Source organism: Glycine max, chromosome 15 (genome assembly GCF_000004515.6).
Source record: "Glycine max cultivar Williams 82 chromosome 15, Glycine_max_v4.0, whole genome shotgun sequence".
Classification (NCBI taxonomy): domain Eukaryota; kingdom Viridiplantae; phylum Streptophyta; class Magnoliopsida; order Fabales; family Fabaceae; genus Glycine; species Glycine max.
Window position 1 is genome coordinate 4,820,906 of NC_038251.2, and position 15,468 is coordinate 4,836,373.

The following is a 15,468-nucleotide window of genomic DNA, read 5'->3' on the forward strand; positions in this document are numbered from 1 at the left end:
AGCTCCCTTAGAGCATGTTTAAGTAATTTTTTCTAGAAACACTTGCAAAAAAAAAAAAAAAAAAACTTTTTCTATTTTTCATAAACTAAAATTAGCTTCTACATAAATTAATTTGTAGGCACTCTTGTATTAATCTCTTAAAAAAATATTTTTAACCTACATATAAACTAATTTTAACTTAAATAAATTATTAGTTTTTTATTTACTTTCCTAAACTCTTAATAAAAATTTATACACAATAAAAAAATAGTTTCCCACATGTCTCATTAAATCAACATTTGTTATGAACCAGAAACTCGTCCGTAAAGAGCTGTTGAAGACCCCAAAATAATGTGACACCCGGGGTGAAGTTGCAAGAATAATCAAATGGTTAAGTTTTACATAGAAATTACAATCAACAAGCTGTTTCAATAAATTGAATATAACGATGTCACAACTAAATGATAGTTGCACCACTGAGGCTAAAGCCTAGCCCCTCCTACAATCAATTTATACAAGCTCAATTCTCTAAAAGTTAACAGTTACATGGGTCAAAGACAACACTTTTATCCCATCCAAAGCATTACAAATGACAGTTATTTTGGTTATGGATAATGAGTGTGGCCTCTCTTTTAGCCGTTGCTCAAACGAGAATCAAAGGACCGTGTGGATGTCTGACGCCGCGGAATACCAATCTCGCAGGCATTCACTCCAGCGGCAAATCGAAGAGAGCAAAGTGACTCTCCAGTTGAAGATGGATCAGGTGAGATGTTCACAAACATCAAAGTTTTGGAATCCCCACCAAGACATGGCTGCCACGGATACAACATAAGCAAATTACAAGTTTGGTTCATATAACTGAAGTAATGAAAATAAACAAATGGAAACGAAATGCAAATTTTGCATAGCTTTGCATACCTGGAGAAGGTATGTCAATTTTGAATTCCTAAAGGGTACATGCTCTTGTTTCTTTGCCAAAGCAAATATGACATCACTCAAAGAGGAGAGACTTTTGTTGATAGCCTGACAAAGATGTACATAGCAAAAATTTATTACCTGTTTATTAGTTAAAGTTAATAAAAAAAAATGAACCAAACAGACACCTGAGTTTCCTTCAACCGGTCCCCGGTTGCTCCACTCCTCGACAGTCTTTCACTTCCAGCCAAATCAATCAGGTTTAACACACCTTGCACTTGTTGGTCAGTGTTCTATGAGCAAGAGAAAAGTACATCAGGAAATGGTGTCAAGATAAAAGAAACAGTAAATATACCAATGTATGAAAAATTCAGTACCTCATTAGTCCCAGATATACGCAAAGTAAAGACAAAGTGACTTCGTGACGACTGCTCATTCATGTGTGTTCTTCCTACAGACCTGGAACAAGATGGACACATTGAATCTGATAATATTAAAAGTCACATTTTCTAATGCAATCAGATACAATGCAATTTATTCTGAATTTAATTTAGTTGAAACAGGAACCGTATTGGTCATCTTAAATTCATTTGGAAGGTAAAGCACAAGTTTTTGCACAGTTGCAAACGCTCATTCAAGCATCTTCATGTCGGAACAGAAAAAGTAAAAGCATTTGCAGATTTCAAGCATGGCTTCACCTGCTTTGTGCTGCCTGTTGCAGAAGGGATGAAATCTCACTTGCACTAGAAACATTCCTTATAGTGAGGTCTGAAACATGTGTGTTTCCATTGACATCGTGCATAATAGTGTATGGCTGCTTTCCAGAAACAGGAACACCGTTTTCTGTACGTGTTGAGTCAATACCACTTGACCGATTTGATGATAACAAATCTCTGATGGTCTCATTATATATTTCCAATACTGAAGCCTACAAATATTTAACAAAATTTGTCATTATTGTTTCCCCTTATCTATTTAATATTATGTAATCTCCTGAAAATAAGTATATTAACCTGCATTTTGAAGGTCCATCCTTGATCCTTCAAGGACTGACTAATCTCGAATATCTGTTCTAGAGAACGTGGTATCAACCCCTTCAGATCGGGGGCATCCGGCCTACCCATCATTGTATAGGTTTTGCCTGAGCCTGTCTGTCCATAAGCAAAGATACAGACCTGCCATAACAAACCATAAACCCTTTGTCAGGCCACGCATAGTTTATCTTGTCACAGAAATATAAGGAGAGGGGACTAACAATTGTCTATTATGGAGTATGGCGTACTATATTCTATTTTTGCGATGCATTTCATGAAGAAAAAATACTTTTTTTTCAAAAAACAAACCATAAGCCACCGAAACAGCAAGATATCAAACAAAATATGGTGAGATAGTCCAGAGTTCATATTAAATAGAAAAAAAAAACCAAAAAAGAAAAATATAAGCTTAACTTCAAGGATAATAATTGTGCTTTCTGTTAAAATAAGGTCACAGTTGCCAGAGTTTATAAAATACAGAAACTGAGATAAAGACCAGCAGAACACAGAAGAAAGATATCGGCAACCAACACAATCAAATATCAATTCCCACAATGTGATGCAAAACCAACAATATTGTTCTTCGAAAAAGTACAATGCCACACCAAAAATAAACTGGAAATGAACCGAATAGTTTACACAATTTTGATTTTGCTATTAGGTAAAAAGTGCACATACGAAATTGTGTAAAACAATGTTTCCATAACCGATAGCAAGTAATTTTCTGTCCTACTATTATCATAAAGTTTCTATGCTTTATTTTTGCCTATTTTCTAAGTATTTGGCTCCTATCATAATGAACCAAGAGTAGGCATGGCAATGAAATTAGTATCCGTGGGTATCTGTCCAAACCTGTCCCGATTTTGATGGAAAATAGCCAAGTTGATCGGGTATGGGTTCGGGTTCGAGATTATCTGACTTTTTTAATCGAGGTTGGGGACGGGGATGTCATTACCCGTCTCATACCCATTCTCGTACCCGTCCCGATGAAATTATTAAAATTTTATTAATTATTTGTTAATTTTTTATAATATTTACATAATTTAAAATTTTTTTCTTGATTATTTTTGTAGACAAATGTGTCGTAAATACAAGTAATTAAAAATAAATGTGTAACAATCAATTTTTTTTAAATCAGATTTTGATACCCAACTGGTACAGGAATTGGAGTAATAAATTTTAACCCGTCGAGTACAACGAAGGTATATGTTGGGAAGTCAAGGTCGGGAATTGGGGAGCCAATACCCATCCCCACCCCGCCCTGTTGCCATGTCTAACAAAGAGGAGGCAAATTAATAATCACCTTGTACCCATCAAGCGCACTTTGTACCAGCTGCGATATCTCAGTGAAAACATCTTGCTGAGAAGCCTCGTGATTAAATACCTTGTCAAATGTAAAAGGGTACTTCTGCCCTGTTTATCGTTAAAGGATGAAATTATTATATTTGCACAAGCACATAAACTACGTGAAACTATAGTAAGTAGAATTAAGGAAGGGGGGAAGAAGCTTGTGCCCTTACCGCTCTGTAGTAATTCAATACCCCGGCCAAGAGCTTCGGTTGACGTGGGATATGAAACAACCATATCTGTTCCAGGACCATCATCCGGTAGCAAAGGTCGGACACGGCAGAACACGCGAATATTTCCTTTTAGCTCCTACATAGATAAATAATTATCTGCTACTGAACTATTGTGCTAAACAACTGATATGGGGATAATGATTTAGGTAAGATTTTCAGCAAACAAAAAGAAAAAATATTTACCAGGATAGTGTTATGCAATTTTTTCCTTAACTTCTCCCCTTCAATTACTTGGAATTCTTTCTCTGCCAGTCGTTCCTGGAGTTCACGTATAATTCTTTTCTGATCTTCAAACACTGTTCTAGTTTCTGAAGCAGATAAATCAGCCAACTAACAAGATGAAAATAATAGTTTTAGATGTAGTTGACAAAATATGGACAAACTAGATACTAGAAAAAATCAGTAAACACTACTAACAAGAATAGACAACTATGAAATAAGTAGTAACTACTACCAGCAAAAAATCAACAAATATTTAGTCATTGATTGATTCCCCATTAAATTTTAATGAAGCATCTTACAAGGAACTTAGTTACAAAAAACAAACAACCATAGCCTTATCCCGCATTACTAGGAAAATAATTATAAAAAAAAACGTGCGCACACGCAGCCAACATACCTTTGACTTCTCCTTTTCAGCAATCAACTGCTGTTGCAGCATATTTATTTGGTCCCTTTGGGAAGAACATGTCCCCTATAAAAAAAAGCCACTATCTTTTATAAATCTAATGAACACATGTGTGCATAATTAGCAAAAGCATCATAATAACCAAAAGGAAGGGACAAAACAACGCCACAAACCTCAAGAGCATTTGTTTTAATTGTCAAGGTATCCAACTGCGCACATGATTTCCCTGTATATTCTTTGTATTTTTCTACTTCTCCAGTCAAAGTTTGTACTTGTAGCTGTTGGCGATCTCGATCATCTCTAATTTGTTTCAATTCTTCCCGAAGGAATTTGAGTTCATTTGTTAACATTTCTTTCTGCTTTGCAGCCTCATCCTGTGAAGCCTGAGAAGAAAAAGGTAAAAGCAACGGAACCAGTCAACACAAATAGGAGAGTTACTCAAAATGACAATATGGAGTCAATAGTAATACAAGCAAAATGCAAGTCCAAACTATTTGCACTTTACTGGTCTTCACAAAAAGTTTACTTAAGCCATGTCAAGTCAAAAAAAACTTATACAGGTTGAAATTTCAAGTGCACACATGAAGGAGGATGTCACTGCCATTACAATCCATAGAAGAACAACAAAGCAAAACCATAATACCAAGCTAAATCAATTACTCATTTCCCTTTCAATGCCTAAGGCAGCACTGGATGGAAAAAGGCATTTTCACTAGATTGGAAATATTATAAAATATTGAAATTGTCGGAAAATTTTCAAGCATTAAAATCAATAATCAAACAAAACAACTTACTTTAAGAGATGCCAACTGGTCCTGCAATGCCTTGTTGTGGCCTCTCACATTGCTAAGGTTCTCAACAATGGTTGCTTTCTCCATCTCCAGTCGTTTATGTGCCCCATTAGTTATTTCAAGATCCGACTGAAGGCGACTATTGTACTGTTGCAGACTCATATTATACTCTTGTGATCTTTTGTACAAATCCTCATTTGAAATGGCCTGCAAAACTCAGCAGATCCAAAAGTGGGATACAAAAGCTGGTAAGCAATAAACATAACACAGAATATACCAATCTACAATAATTCTTGGGTAACTTGGCTGCGGATTTCAATATTTAACAGATAACTGTAAATTGGTTTAATTATAACATAGAATTACCTTCTTCTCAGCAATTGATTTCTCTTCCCGAACTCTCTCAAGCTCAGTTGAAACAGAAGCTTGCATCTGCTCAGCTGCACTTCTGGCTTCCTGTTCTTTTCTATAACGAGCAATAGCTTCCTAGTTGTCAAATCATGAAAACCTATGTCATCAGGCAAAAGAAAACAACCACTGGGGACATCCATTCACAATATTGCAGCAAACAACCTTACCAATTTATCCGACTCTTCCTTTGCAATTCTCTCTTCTAAAGAGGAAATTGCCGCCCTCAAATTAGATATAGTCTCATCCAACTCTGCAATCTTAATCTTCATCTCATTCTCTGACAAAACACAAATGTGTGAATATATTTATTGAACAACTGTTACTTCGAGATTTAAGATGAATATTTGAAATTACAACTACACAAGCACTCTGGAATTTTAATGACTCAACAAAAAACAACAAAACTATTTCATGATTTTGCAGAGGAAAAATAATCTTGCTCTAGCTGAATAAATGAATGTGAACAACCATTATTTTCATTCAGTGATGTTGACGGCTTTTTCTACAATATAAAATCAATAAAAGCACTAGACACACTGAAGACAACCCTATTCACGGCAATCTAACTGCAACTGCCATAGTGTACAACAATGCATAGTAGCTAGGACTGCAGCCTTCTAAATACTATCTGCTAGATTGAAGCAACGGTAACATAACAGACGACACTATGTTCAATGCTAGATGCTGAAAACACAAATAAATCACACCAAAATAGAAAAGTAAGCAAGCATCTAAAAACATGGATATGAAGGTGTTTTCAATAAGACGGACCAATATCCAGACATTTCTTCTCAGCAGATTCTAGGTCAGTCTGAAGCTTCTCTTTCTCTTGGATATAGCCTTCTTCGACTCTCTTAAACCATCGAAGGCAGAGTTTAAGCCGTTTAATGAGATCACCCATCTGGTCCATTTTTTTCTGCAAATTAAACCACTCGCCCCAATAAGCTTCACAGACAACAAAAATCGATAATTAAATTGAGAATCAGATTCAGTTAACCAGAAACCTTATTATCATAGCGATTCTCCTTCGTGTTCATCTTCTCATTCAGCAACGCCTCTACTTCCTCTTTGGTGAAGTCAACGGTGCTGCACTCGGAGCCCTCGGCACTGGCACCATCATTATTAGCGTCTGCCTTTAGAGCACCCAAGGGAGCCCTGCCTCGGCCTCCCTGTCTCTCCATTCTCTCCGACCCAATCCTTCTACGCTTGTCGGAGAAAACTTCTTCAGTGGCCCCCTTTTTCTGAAATAAAACACCGTTAGTGATGCGAATCGAGTGCTACTCTCGTAGAATTAAAGCCTTAATGAAAGAGAGAAAGAAGCTTACATTGGAGAGGATGCGAGGAGGCCTGTTCTCGATGCGGGAAGCCATGTGAGGCTTCGGAGAAGGAATCGCTTCGATTGAAGCTGGTGGTGGTGTTAGGGTTTACGGACGGAAGAGCGTGATGAAATGAAATTTGAATTTCGATGGGCGGTTCAACAAAAATGCGCTCCTCGGTCCCGTTTTCCTCCTCAACTTAACTTGAACCGAGTTGAAATCCGATTCGGAAGTAGGGCCATGTAGTTTATTAAATTATATATTTTGAATGTAACGGTCTTGTTGCACACACGTTCAGTCCCCAATAGAAAAATAATTTTCTTGTACTAGTAGGTTCTTAATTAATTACTAATTAAATTTATTTAAAAAATACATTTAACTTCACTTTTATCGGCAAGTTAACGTAATTATGTAATTTTAATTAGTGAAAAATAGTTATGCATTAACATAAAATATTTCATATGATCATTCAATTATAATTCATTATTTATAATAAATTTATTAATTTTTAAAATAATTTAAATAATAAGTTATGATTGGATGAGAGTGTAAGTCTATTTTATATTATGAAAGTATACACATTAAACTTAGTTAACTATTAGGTTTTAAATGTGTCAATTGTGTCATTATCGTAAATAAATGAGTTTAGTTAAAATGTTTAAATTGTATAAATTATGTCTTATGAGGTGGTAAATATCTAATTTTAATCTTTTGTTTAATTAACTAGCAATTCTTGATAATATATTAAATAATAGGAAATTGTGAATATACGTGTGTCCTTTTTTATTGTATAGTAACCCATTCCATAAAATTAGAGAAATAAAATCTATAAACTTCTTTGTTTTAAAAAGTTTAATTTAAAGATTTTTCAACCTAAAAATTATCTCTCTCACCTCTGTCAGCAGCATTAAGGCTGTTTGATTGCGCAAAAAATAAGAAAGAAAGGTTGGAAGAGCACGAAATTGAAAGGATATTAGGATTTACACATTTTGGTAAACTCTATGTTCATTTTTCCGCAAAACCGAGCGGATGAACAGGGAATTGTACTTGTATATTGCACTCGTGGGTGGATTGAAGGTACAAATTGGGTGGCTTTATTTTACCAATGTTTTATTTTATACCTTTTTATGATATAATAATGTTTTAATCTAATATTTTTTTATTTTCTTACTTACTAACTAACTTTATATTTGTCTCTTATTTTTTTATTTTTCGTCAATCAAATAATCTCATTTTCACTTTATAATTAATCTATTTTTCTATATTTTCTCATTTTTTATCCTCGCAACCAAACCAAACCATGTTTAAGTTTTCAATCTTTTTCTCCTCCCTCATTTCTCACCCTAATATAAATATATATTATAAAATTTATAATTTTTTCTTGTAATTTCAAGTACATATTCAAGGGAATTAAATCAAATCAATATAATAAAATCACATATCAAATTATATAGATAAGATTCTTATAAATGAAATATACATTAAAATTTCCTTTTTATGTGTCAAATGGGATCAACTTGATTTTACCCACCAGAAATTCTCAAAGAATAAATTAATAAAAATCAACTCACTTTTTTTCTGTAATATTATAAATAATCAATCTAACTCAACCTATCATAAATTCATAGACTAAATAAGTTTACCTACCTAAAATAAAAGATAAAAAATACTGTAATTTTTATTTACAATACTTTTTTTAATAGACAAAACTAACTTTTTCTAAAGGTAGAAAACAGCAAAAAAGAAAAATTATTATATTACTACTACAAGGTAAGCCACGTTACACGGTGTCAATAGAATATAATCGTCATTAAAAGAATGCAATTTATGTTAGTACGGATGGTTCAATTTTGATTTTGTGATAAGTTTGTGAGATGGAAAAATACAATTATTCAATCATAAAACATTATGTATTTATTAATTTTTAAAATAATTATCTTAAAATAATTTAAATTATATTTACACAATAATGTAAACTTGTTTTACATTATAATTACATAACGAGTAAACTTAAAAAATAATTCTTTACTTTAAAATCATAACTTGCAAACAACACCTCAATCTCACATTCAATTATCAAAATTAAAATCATCAAAAGAGATAAATGTTTTATATATATTCATATTAACCTTCATTCCAAACTAAATACTGGAAAAAGCAACTGAAAACTACAAAGTTATAATTAATTCCTCTCACTCTCTTAGGAGTTGTATTTGGAGAGAAGAAATTAAAGTAAAAAAATAAAGGTATGAGACCCACCTAAAAATTTAATTTTTTTTTATCCTTTTCTCCTTATCTGATCTCAAACCAAACCAAGACTTAGTTTAGGCAGCATGTGTTGGTGTTGAGTTGATAAATGAAGGAACGGTTTTTTTCCCTCTTTAGTATATGCAAAGCTCTAACTCATGAAATAATTTGATGCATCATAGGATTCAATTCGGTGACCTGAGTTTTATCGATTCAAACCTGTAATGGGTCGAGTTGGACAAGAATGTAAATATTGTTGTCAATAAGATCTCAATTGCAGAAGAATTAATGATGGCTTCTTAACCACCATAAAATAACCATGAATGACGACTTTGTGAACATAGTCACAACTTCATTTGTAAAGAAACTTGTGACCGAGAAGCCATTAGTGGTGACTTCAAGATAATTGGTAAATCCAATAATCGTTATATCATCTCGTCTACGCCATTAAATATTTCAGTAAGACTTGATAATTGATAAGTCCACTGATCATTATAAACTTCTCCACCATAACCCACAGCTTGTATTGAAGCACCTTAGCTTGCATTAAAATTTAAATTTAAATTATTTAAAAATAAAGTTAAAGATTTGTTTTTTACAATGTACTCTTATGTTGCAAATTCGAATTCTCATGTTGAGTAAGAATATTTTTAATGATTTTTTTATAGATTTTTTTCCTTAAACAATAATGTTTTTAAAAGCTACTATCATTCTTATCGAGTCACGTGTATTACCTTAATATCATGCTTTGAGGGAAAAAATTATTGTTTGCTTCTTTCAAATATATTTTTCTAATTTAATTTGATTGAATACTTATTTCAAATTTTTCTTTAGGAACCATCTTGAGATCAAACCACTATTCTTTTATCTTTATGCATATACTTGATTTTTTTTTTAAGCGCTTATATATATCTTCCAATCTATTTTTGTCTTTTTATTTGTAAATCAAATATCACAATTTTTTAAAAGAAATTATCAATAAGTAAATCAAATAAATTTAATAATTAAATATTTTTTGAAGATATAATTGAAATTTTGAAGGGGATAAAATAAAATTATCAACTTTTTTTTATCAATTATCTTCTTAATTTGTGATTAGGGGAGCTGAACCGTTGGCCTCTACTATATATATATATATTCCCAAGGCTTCTGTCACTACCTAATAATCTCTTCTGAATGTGCTCGTTGTTTAGAAAACCCTAATCTGATTCAATTCCAGCATGGCTCAAAAACAAAAGCTGCGCCCTTCTCCTCTGGACGAGCCACCCACCGCTTCCTCTTCCGATTCCGAGGAAGAAGAGGAGCAACAACAACAACAACCATCCTCTCAGCAACACGAAGAAGAGGAAGAAGAAGTTTCCTCCGGAGAAGAAGAGGAAGCTTCCTCCGAAGAAGAGGAAGACGAAAATCTCCCCCCACCACCCATCTCCAAAAACCCTCCACCCCCTCCTCCCTCAAACCCTCAGCCCCAACCCACTTCCTCCGAATCCGAAACCGAATCGGGTTCCGAAACCGAATCAGAACCCCACCCCACTCCCGTTAAGGTCAAACCCCTAGCCTCCAAGCCCATGGACCAGGCCCAAAAGCCCAAAGCTCAACCCTCCCCGGCGCCGCCGCCGCCAAAATCGGCATCCAAGCGCCCCGCCGAGAACAACAACAACAACGCCCGTGTCGCCGACCCCAAACGCGCGAAGAAAAAAGCCACCGAATCTTCTTCTGCCGCCGCCATCTCCGACGACGAGATGGAGGAGGACGGGAAGAAGTCCGGCGATAACTCGAAGAAGTTTCAGAGACTGTGGAGCGAGGAGGACGAACTCGCCATTCTGAAGGGCGTGGTTGAGTTCACATCGAAAACAGGGCTGGACCCTCTTAAGTTCCCCAATGCCAACGCTTTCCACGATTTCATGAAGAAGTCGCTTCACGTGGAATTTTCCAGCAACCAGCTGAAGGAGAAGCTCCGAAGGCTCAAGAAGAAGTTTGAGACCCAGGCAGGAAAAGGGAAGAATGGAGATGCCCCTAAGTTTTCCAAACCGCACGATCAGAAATTCTTTGAATTGTCCAAAAAGGCTTGGGGAAGTGAGGATGGTGGTGTAGCCAATGGCTCCGTGGAGAAGCCCAAGTCCAATGGGAATGCTGCCAAGAGTCCGAATCCGAAGAAGAAGGAATCCGGTAGCAGGAATGTGGCTTCTGCTAAGAAACCGAAGCCTGAAACAAATCCGGAGCCGGCGCCGGTGCCGTCCTTGGAGTTTAAGGAGTCTGAAAGGATGGAGATTGATCAAAAGCCTGATGGTGGTGATGCATGTTTGTTTTTGCGCGAATTGGTTCGATACAAAGAGGGTGCCAATGTTTCTAGGCTGGATGAGGATGATGTGAAGAGGGGGTTGGAGTTGATTGAGGAATCAAAGAGGGCAGAGTTGAGGGGGAAGTGGAAGAAATTACATCATGCTGAGATGGAACTGTTTGCGAATCGCTCAGAACTGATTGGGGAGCAGACTAAGTTGATACTCGAGGCGCTTCGGTCATCCAATCATTAGGATTCTCAATTTTGTTTGGCGGCCTTTTCGGTACTCTGGGCCATATATTTTGTGATCTATCCTCTATGCATTGTAACCTTGTGGTTATGGTATAGTCTTTTAATTCAGTAGCAGTAGCAGTGTTTAGTTATTGACATTGTCAAAATATCTTGCTTCAGAAGTTCCTAGGAATTTTGTGACAAATGTTTCTCTATAATTTATAATTTATTTGGAATTGGAACTTTTGTGGTAGTATACCCTTTTGGGTTTTTATTCTACTTCACAAGTGATTGGTAGTAATATCTTACTTAGGTATCTAATTTATTAGTTAAATGATTTGTTGTCCTTCTTGTTATTTATTTTCTTTCGACCATTATGGTGATCATTGTTTCATTGTACATCAAGGAATTTTAGTTTGAAGGATTCATATTTTGGTTATTTTTGTGATTACATCCAATGATGTATGTGATATGGGAATTGGTGTGGTCACTGAGATGGTAGTTAATTTCCCCTATCATGAAGTCTGATCATTTCTAAATTACATTTGATGGCCAAGGAAAATCCTCATTTTGTGAGAATGCTTTGATCAATGTGAGAATCTTGTTATAGCAGCTGAGTATGGTATTTTTTAGTTGGTCATGTACAACATAAAATGCTAATATTAACAATCTTCAATTCAAAAGCTCTCAACCCAGGGAACCTGTACTAACATAAAAATTTTAATTTTCAATGGCTAGTGATGCTGGAGAGTCAGTCTCTAAACTGCTGAGTAAGGACTTTGCATCAACTCCATGCATCAATTTTGTTTCCTTAATAAGTGAGGTAGAGATGGGGTTGTTTCATGCTGACATTACATTCTTGGCTGTAAAATTCTTTAATATGATTTTAGAAGTTTGCATGAAGGACTTCTTCAGAACTGATATGGCTGCTTGAGTTTGGTTCCTGTGTGATTTTCCTCAGCACTTCATTGTTTCCAACTTCCCCTTCAAATTCAAGGATAAGGAAAGCAAGAATTCAAAATTGACACTCTTTTACCTCTTTAAACACAACTTTTTGTGTAGGCGTTTTAATAGGCTGCGTAAGGGGGTAATTTATGTATTGTTTTTTTTTTTTTTTGAATTCAATGTCTAAGTAGTCTCAGTTACTGGATGTAAATTTAGTACCTCTGGCTCTGGGTATGGCTGTTATGAGGTGTGGGCTGTTCATAAAGCCACTAAGGCTGGGCTAGTGATGAGGGTTTCAGATTGCTTGAAATGCTAAATTTAAATTTCATTGCCTCCCTTGTTCCAGAAGGATGTTGCAGGCTCTGATGGGAGAGCTACCGAAGGCTTAAGAGGGGGGGCGTGGTTATTGACCTCCATGATTGTGGCAACAATTTTTTTTTCTTTCTTGATGAGCCCTTTTACTGTCGAAACAAACCGTGCCCTCCTTTAAGTTCTTAGACTGAGTTAATGTAATCAAACAGCAAGGAATGATGCTCTCTAAATAACTCTAAAAAATGTTTTAAATTTATTAGTTATTATAATTCTAAAATAAGGAAATTTTTATAACTTTTAGATAAAGTATTCTATCTCTATCAGTCTTGTATAGTTGTATTCATCCTAATTTGAAATAGTATAAACTGTTCATGATCACAGCTCTCAAGTTTGCAGCTGCAAATCCTTAAGAGTTATGGTATTCACACATACTATCAAGCTCAGATTCCTTAGAGAACGAGTGATGATTCTGCTCCTATTTCTTTGGAGTATCTCTTATTAAGATTAAGATGAAATGTTCTATCTCTTTGTTGTCTGTCCTGCATTCATAATTTAAATATAGCAAAACAAAAACTGTTAATGACCGCAGTTTTTTTTTCCTGCTTTTTTGTTTCTCCTGTTCAATTGGTCATGCCTTTTCTTTCCATATATTTGTGATTGATAGATGAGTTAATCATATTATGCCCTTTGTATATTTTATTCTTAATAATCCTATTTCACACACCAATTTTATTTTTGGCATACTTTATTTAATATTCCAGCTGGGTAAGTTATCAAAACAACTGCTAAAGTCATGCTCAAACGAAGTTCACATTAGAAGAATGTTTATCATTCCAGCTGGGTAAAGTTATCAATCACAATCAACATGTTCAAGGAATATTTGTTATTGTTCGATAGTATTAAGAATGTCTGTCATTGTTTGATGGTATTAAGGACCACTTTTATGGACATATTGCTTACACCTCCTCTATTATCGTGGCTTTGGGTCCAATATGGGACCACTTATCACTTAACTTCGATTATGAAATACTATCCAAAGCAAGCTATCTCTGCTAGCAAAGCCAAGACTCAACTAGCATCTTTGTTTAGATACCTATTTCTCACACGATTGATTTGGTGGATTGATACTTTATCCCACCATTCAAACAAAATCAAGAGATTTCTTTTGACCAAGCAACTTCACAATTCATAGATAACACTAGAAATTGACACGTCTTATGCAACTTAAGATTTATCAGCTGCCCCAACCCAGTGGATATTCGGGATAGGATATTAGGCCAAGACTACTGAAATATTGTCTGCTTCGAAGACAAACTTTTCAACATGAACCCCCCCTTGCCCCTCTAAAATAAGAGAGAAACAAATGTTAGGCAAAGTGCACACAAGAAATTCTTAAAATTTTATTCACTTCCCCACAAACTAAACCAGAAAAAGCATGACTTAAAAGTCTAAAGTTGCAATAATATTGAACTGAAGGTAAACTATTTTAGTTTGACAACTCAAATTTTGATACGAGGATGCCATCATTATCTGCATACAACCATTCTCCTTCACGAATAAATGTTCCACCAACATAAACAGGGACATTCTTTTCACCAGTGCGCTTTTTGTTGGATCTGAGTGGATGAGAAGCCAAGGCTCTGACGCCAATATTACACGCATTGATATCATCCACATCTCTAACGCAACCATTCACCACAATCCCAGCCCACCCCATGTTATATGCAATCTGTACCAAATTCCCTCCCATCAATGCACACCTCAAGCTTCCTCCTCCATCAACAACCAATACTCTTCCTTCGCCTTTCGTCTCAACAAGCTCCCTCACCAACACGTTGTCTTCAAACACCTTCACGGTGACAATGGGGCCGGAGAATGCCGTGGCCTGGCCATAAACCTTGAACACTGGATGCAGCACCCTCACATCACCACTTGCTACATGTGTTGCATTTGCATCACTAAGCTCCGCAGTAGGTAGAGCAGCCATGTTACAAACTCCTCCTGCACCCACATAGACCTATACTTTGTGAGAAATAATGGAATTCAACCAAGCATAATTTGGACTTCCCCATTACCAACTGCCTGAAGAAGTTAACTGCTTTAAAGGTTGTAGAACACAAATCATAACATCTCATCAGTTTAGAACTACAAAAAAAAAAGAAGATAATTTTATCTAAAATCTATGACAATAAATAGACAATCCAAAGTTTTATGTCCATGTTCATTTTGATTTACATGTTTTCTTGAACTAAAATACTCTTCAACTCCACACTTTCATTTTTTATTTAACCTCTCTTCATATATGAGCAAATAGTCTATGTCTATACTAGGACTCATTATTTAATCACAAATCATACTATATGCTAAATTTGTCGACTTTTGTGGTAACTATCTTAAAAATGATGATGATGATCCGTAGTGTAACTAAGAAGGAATGAAATCATACCACAAAGATTAAAGTTAAAACCAAACAAAGAAGTCTAATAAAACTATTGGGTACTCCTCAAGTTATGAAAGCAGAGAAGCAAAATGAGAATATGCTTACCCAAAGGGCAGAGTGCAAGAAGAAAAGGAATGAATGGGTGGTTGGAAAGTGAAGAGGAGAAGAGGAACGATAAATTAAATGGGATTGGTGTGCCTCTGCTTCTGCAACGAAGAAACATCCAAAGTCTCTGTCTTGGTGTTGGTGTCCGTGCCACCTCTGGTCACTATGGATGACTTGCGTGGAAAATTCGTACAAGAAATCTCACACCCACAACTTTTAGCGGTTCGGGCGGAAACCTCTACGAAATGAGACC

General features: G+C 35.4%; 3 protein-coding genes across 5 annotated transcripts; 1 reads left to right on the plus strand and 2 right to left on the minus strand.

The window, feature by feature from the left end:
* Positions 1 to 382: 382 nt before the first annotated feature.
* LOC100818473 (kinesin-like protein KIN-14C) lies at positions 383 to 6,884 on the minus strand. Its single transcript, XM_003545735.5, has 17 exons — positions 6,664 to 6,884; positions 6,343 to 6,579; positions 6,110 to 6,254; positions 5,506 to 5,615; positions 5,294 to 5,413; positions 4,931 to 5,134; positions 4,310 to 4,519; positions 4,128 to 4,202; positions 3,692 to 3,838; positions 3,449 to 3,584; positions 3,232 to 3,341; positions 1,908 to 2,069; positions 1,593 to 1,822; positions 1,272 to 1,353; positions 1,083 to 1,187; positions 898 to 1,002; positions 383 to 791 (listed from the first exon to the last, which is right to left on the minus strand). Exons 1-17 carry the CDS (start codon positions 6,706 to 6,708, stop codon positions 612 to 614), a joined length of 2,403 nt encoding a protein of 800 aa, XP_003545783.1. The 5' UTR covers positions 6,709 to 6,884; the 3' UTR covers positions 383 to 611.
* A 3,169-nt stretch (positions 6,885 to 10,053) lies between these two features.
* On the plus strand, positions 10,054 to 11,655 carry LOC100791520 (STOREKEEPER protein). Its single transcript, XM_003547065.5, has one exon. It carries the CDS (start codon positions 10,122 to 10,124, stop codon positions 11,433 to 11,435), a length of 1,314 nt encoding a protein of 437 aa, XP_003547113.1. The 5' UTR covers positions 10,054 to 10,121; the 3' UTR covers positions 11,436 to 11,655.
* Positions 11,656 to 13,922: 2,267 nt separating this feature from the next.
* On the minus strand, positions 13,923 to 15,468 carry LOC100500019 (ribonuclease activity regulator protein RraA-like). Of its 3 annotated transcripts, none has more exons than NM_001248752.2 (2): positions 15,216 to 15,468; positions 13,923 to 14,671 (listed from the first exon to the last, which is right to left on the minus strand). In NM_001248752.2, exons 1-2 carry the CDS (start codon positions 15,331 to 15,333, stop codon positions 14,157 to 14,159), a joined length of 633 nt encoding a protein of 210 aa, NP_001235681.2. In that variant the 5' UTR covers positions 15,334 to 15,468; the 3' UTR covers positions 13,923 to 14,156. The 3 variants fall into 3 exon arrangements, with proteins under 3 accessions (NP_001235681.2, XP_014622807.1, XP_006596961.1); XM_014767321.3 differs by having other exon boundaries at positions 14,047 to 14,687; positions 15,216 to 15,296; XM_006596898.4 differs by having other exon boundaries at positions 14,047 to 14,671; positions 15,117 to 15,253.

Excerpts from the sequence above, each read along its gene's own strand:
- LOC100818473 (XM_003545735.5), bottom strand. The coding sequence starts at position 6,708 with ATGGCTTCCCGCATCGAGAACAGGCCTCCTCGCATCCTCTCCAAT. Across the intron at positions 1,823-1,907 it reads GATGGACCTTCAAAATGCAG|GCTTCAGTATTGGAAATATA; the intron begins GTTAATATACTT and ends AAATATTTGTAG. Across the intron at positions 792-897 it reads AATTGACATACCTTCTCCAG|CCATGTCTTGGTGGGGATTC; the intron begins GTATGCAAAGCT and ends TATCCGTGGCAG.
- LOC100791520 (XM_003547065.5), top strand. The coding sequence starts at position 10,122 with ATGGCTCAAAAACAAAAGCTGCGCCCTTCTCCTCTGGACGAGCCACCC.
- LOC100500019 (NM_001248752.2), bottom strand. The coding sequence starts at position 15,333 with ATGTTTCTTCGTTGCAGAAGCAGAGGCACACCAATCCCATTTAATTTA. Across the intron at positions 14,672-15,215 it reads TCTTGCACTCTGCCCTTTGG|GAGGAGTTTGTAACATGGCT; the intron begins GTAAGCATATTC and ends ATGTGGGTGCAG.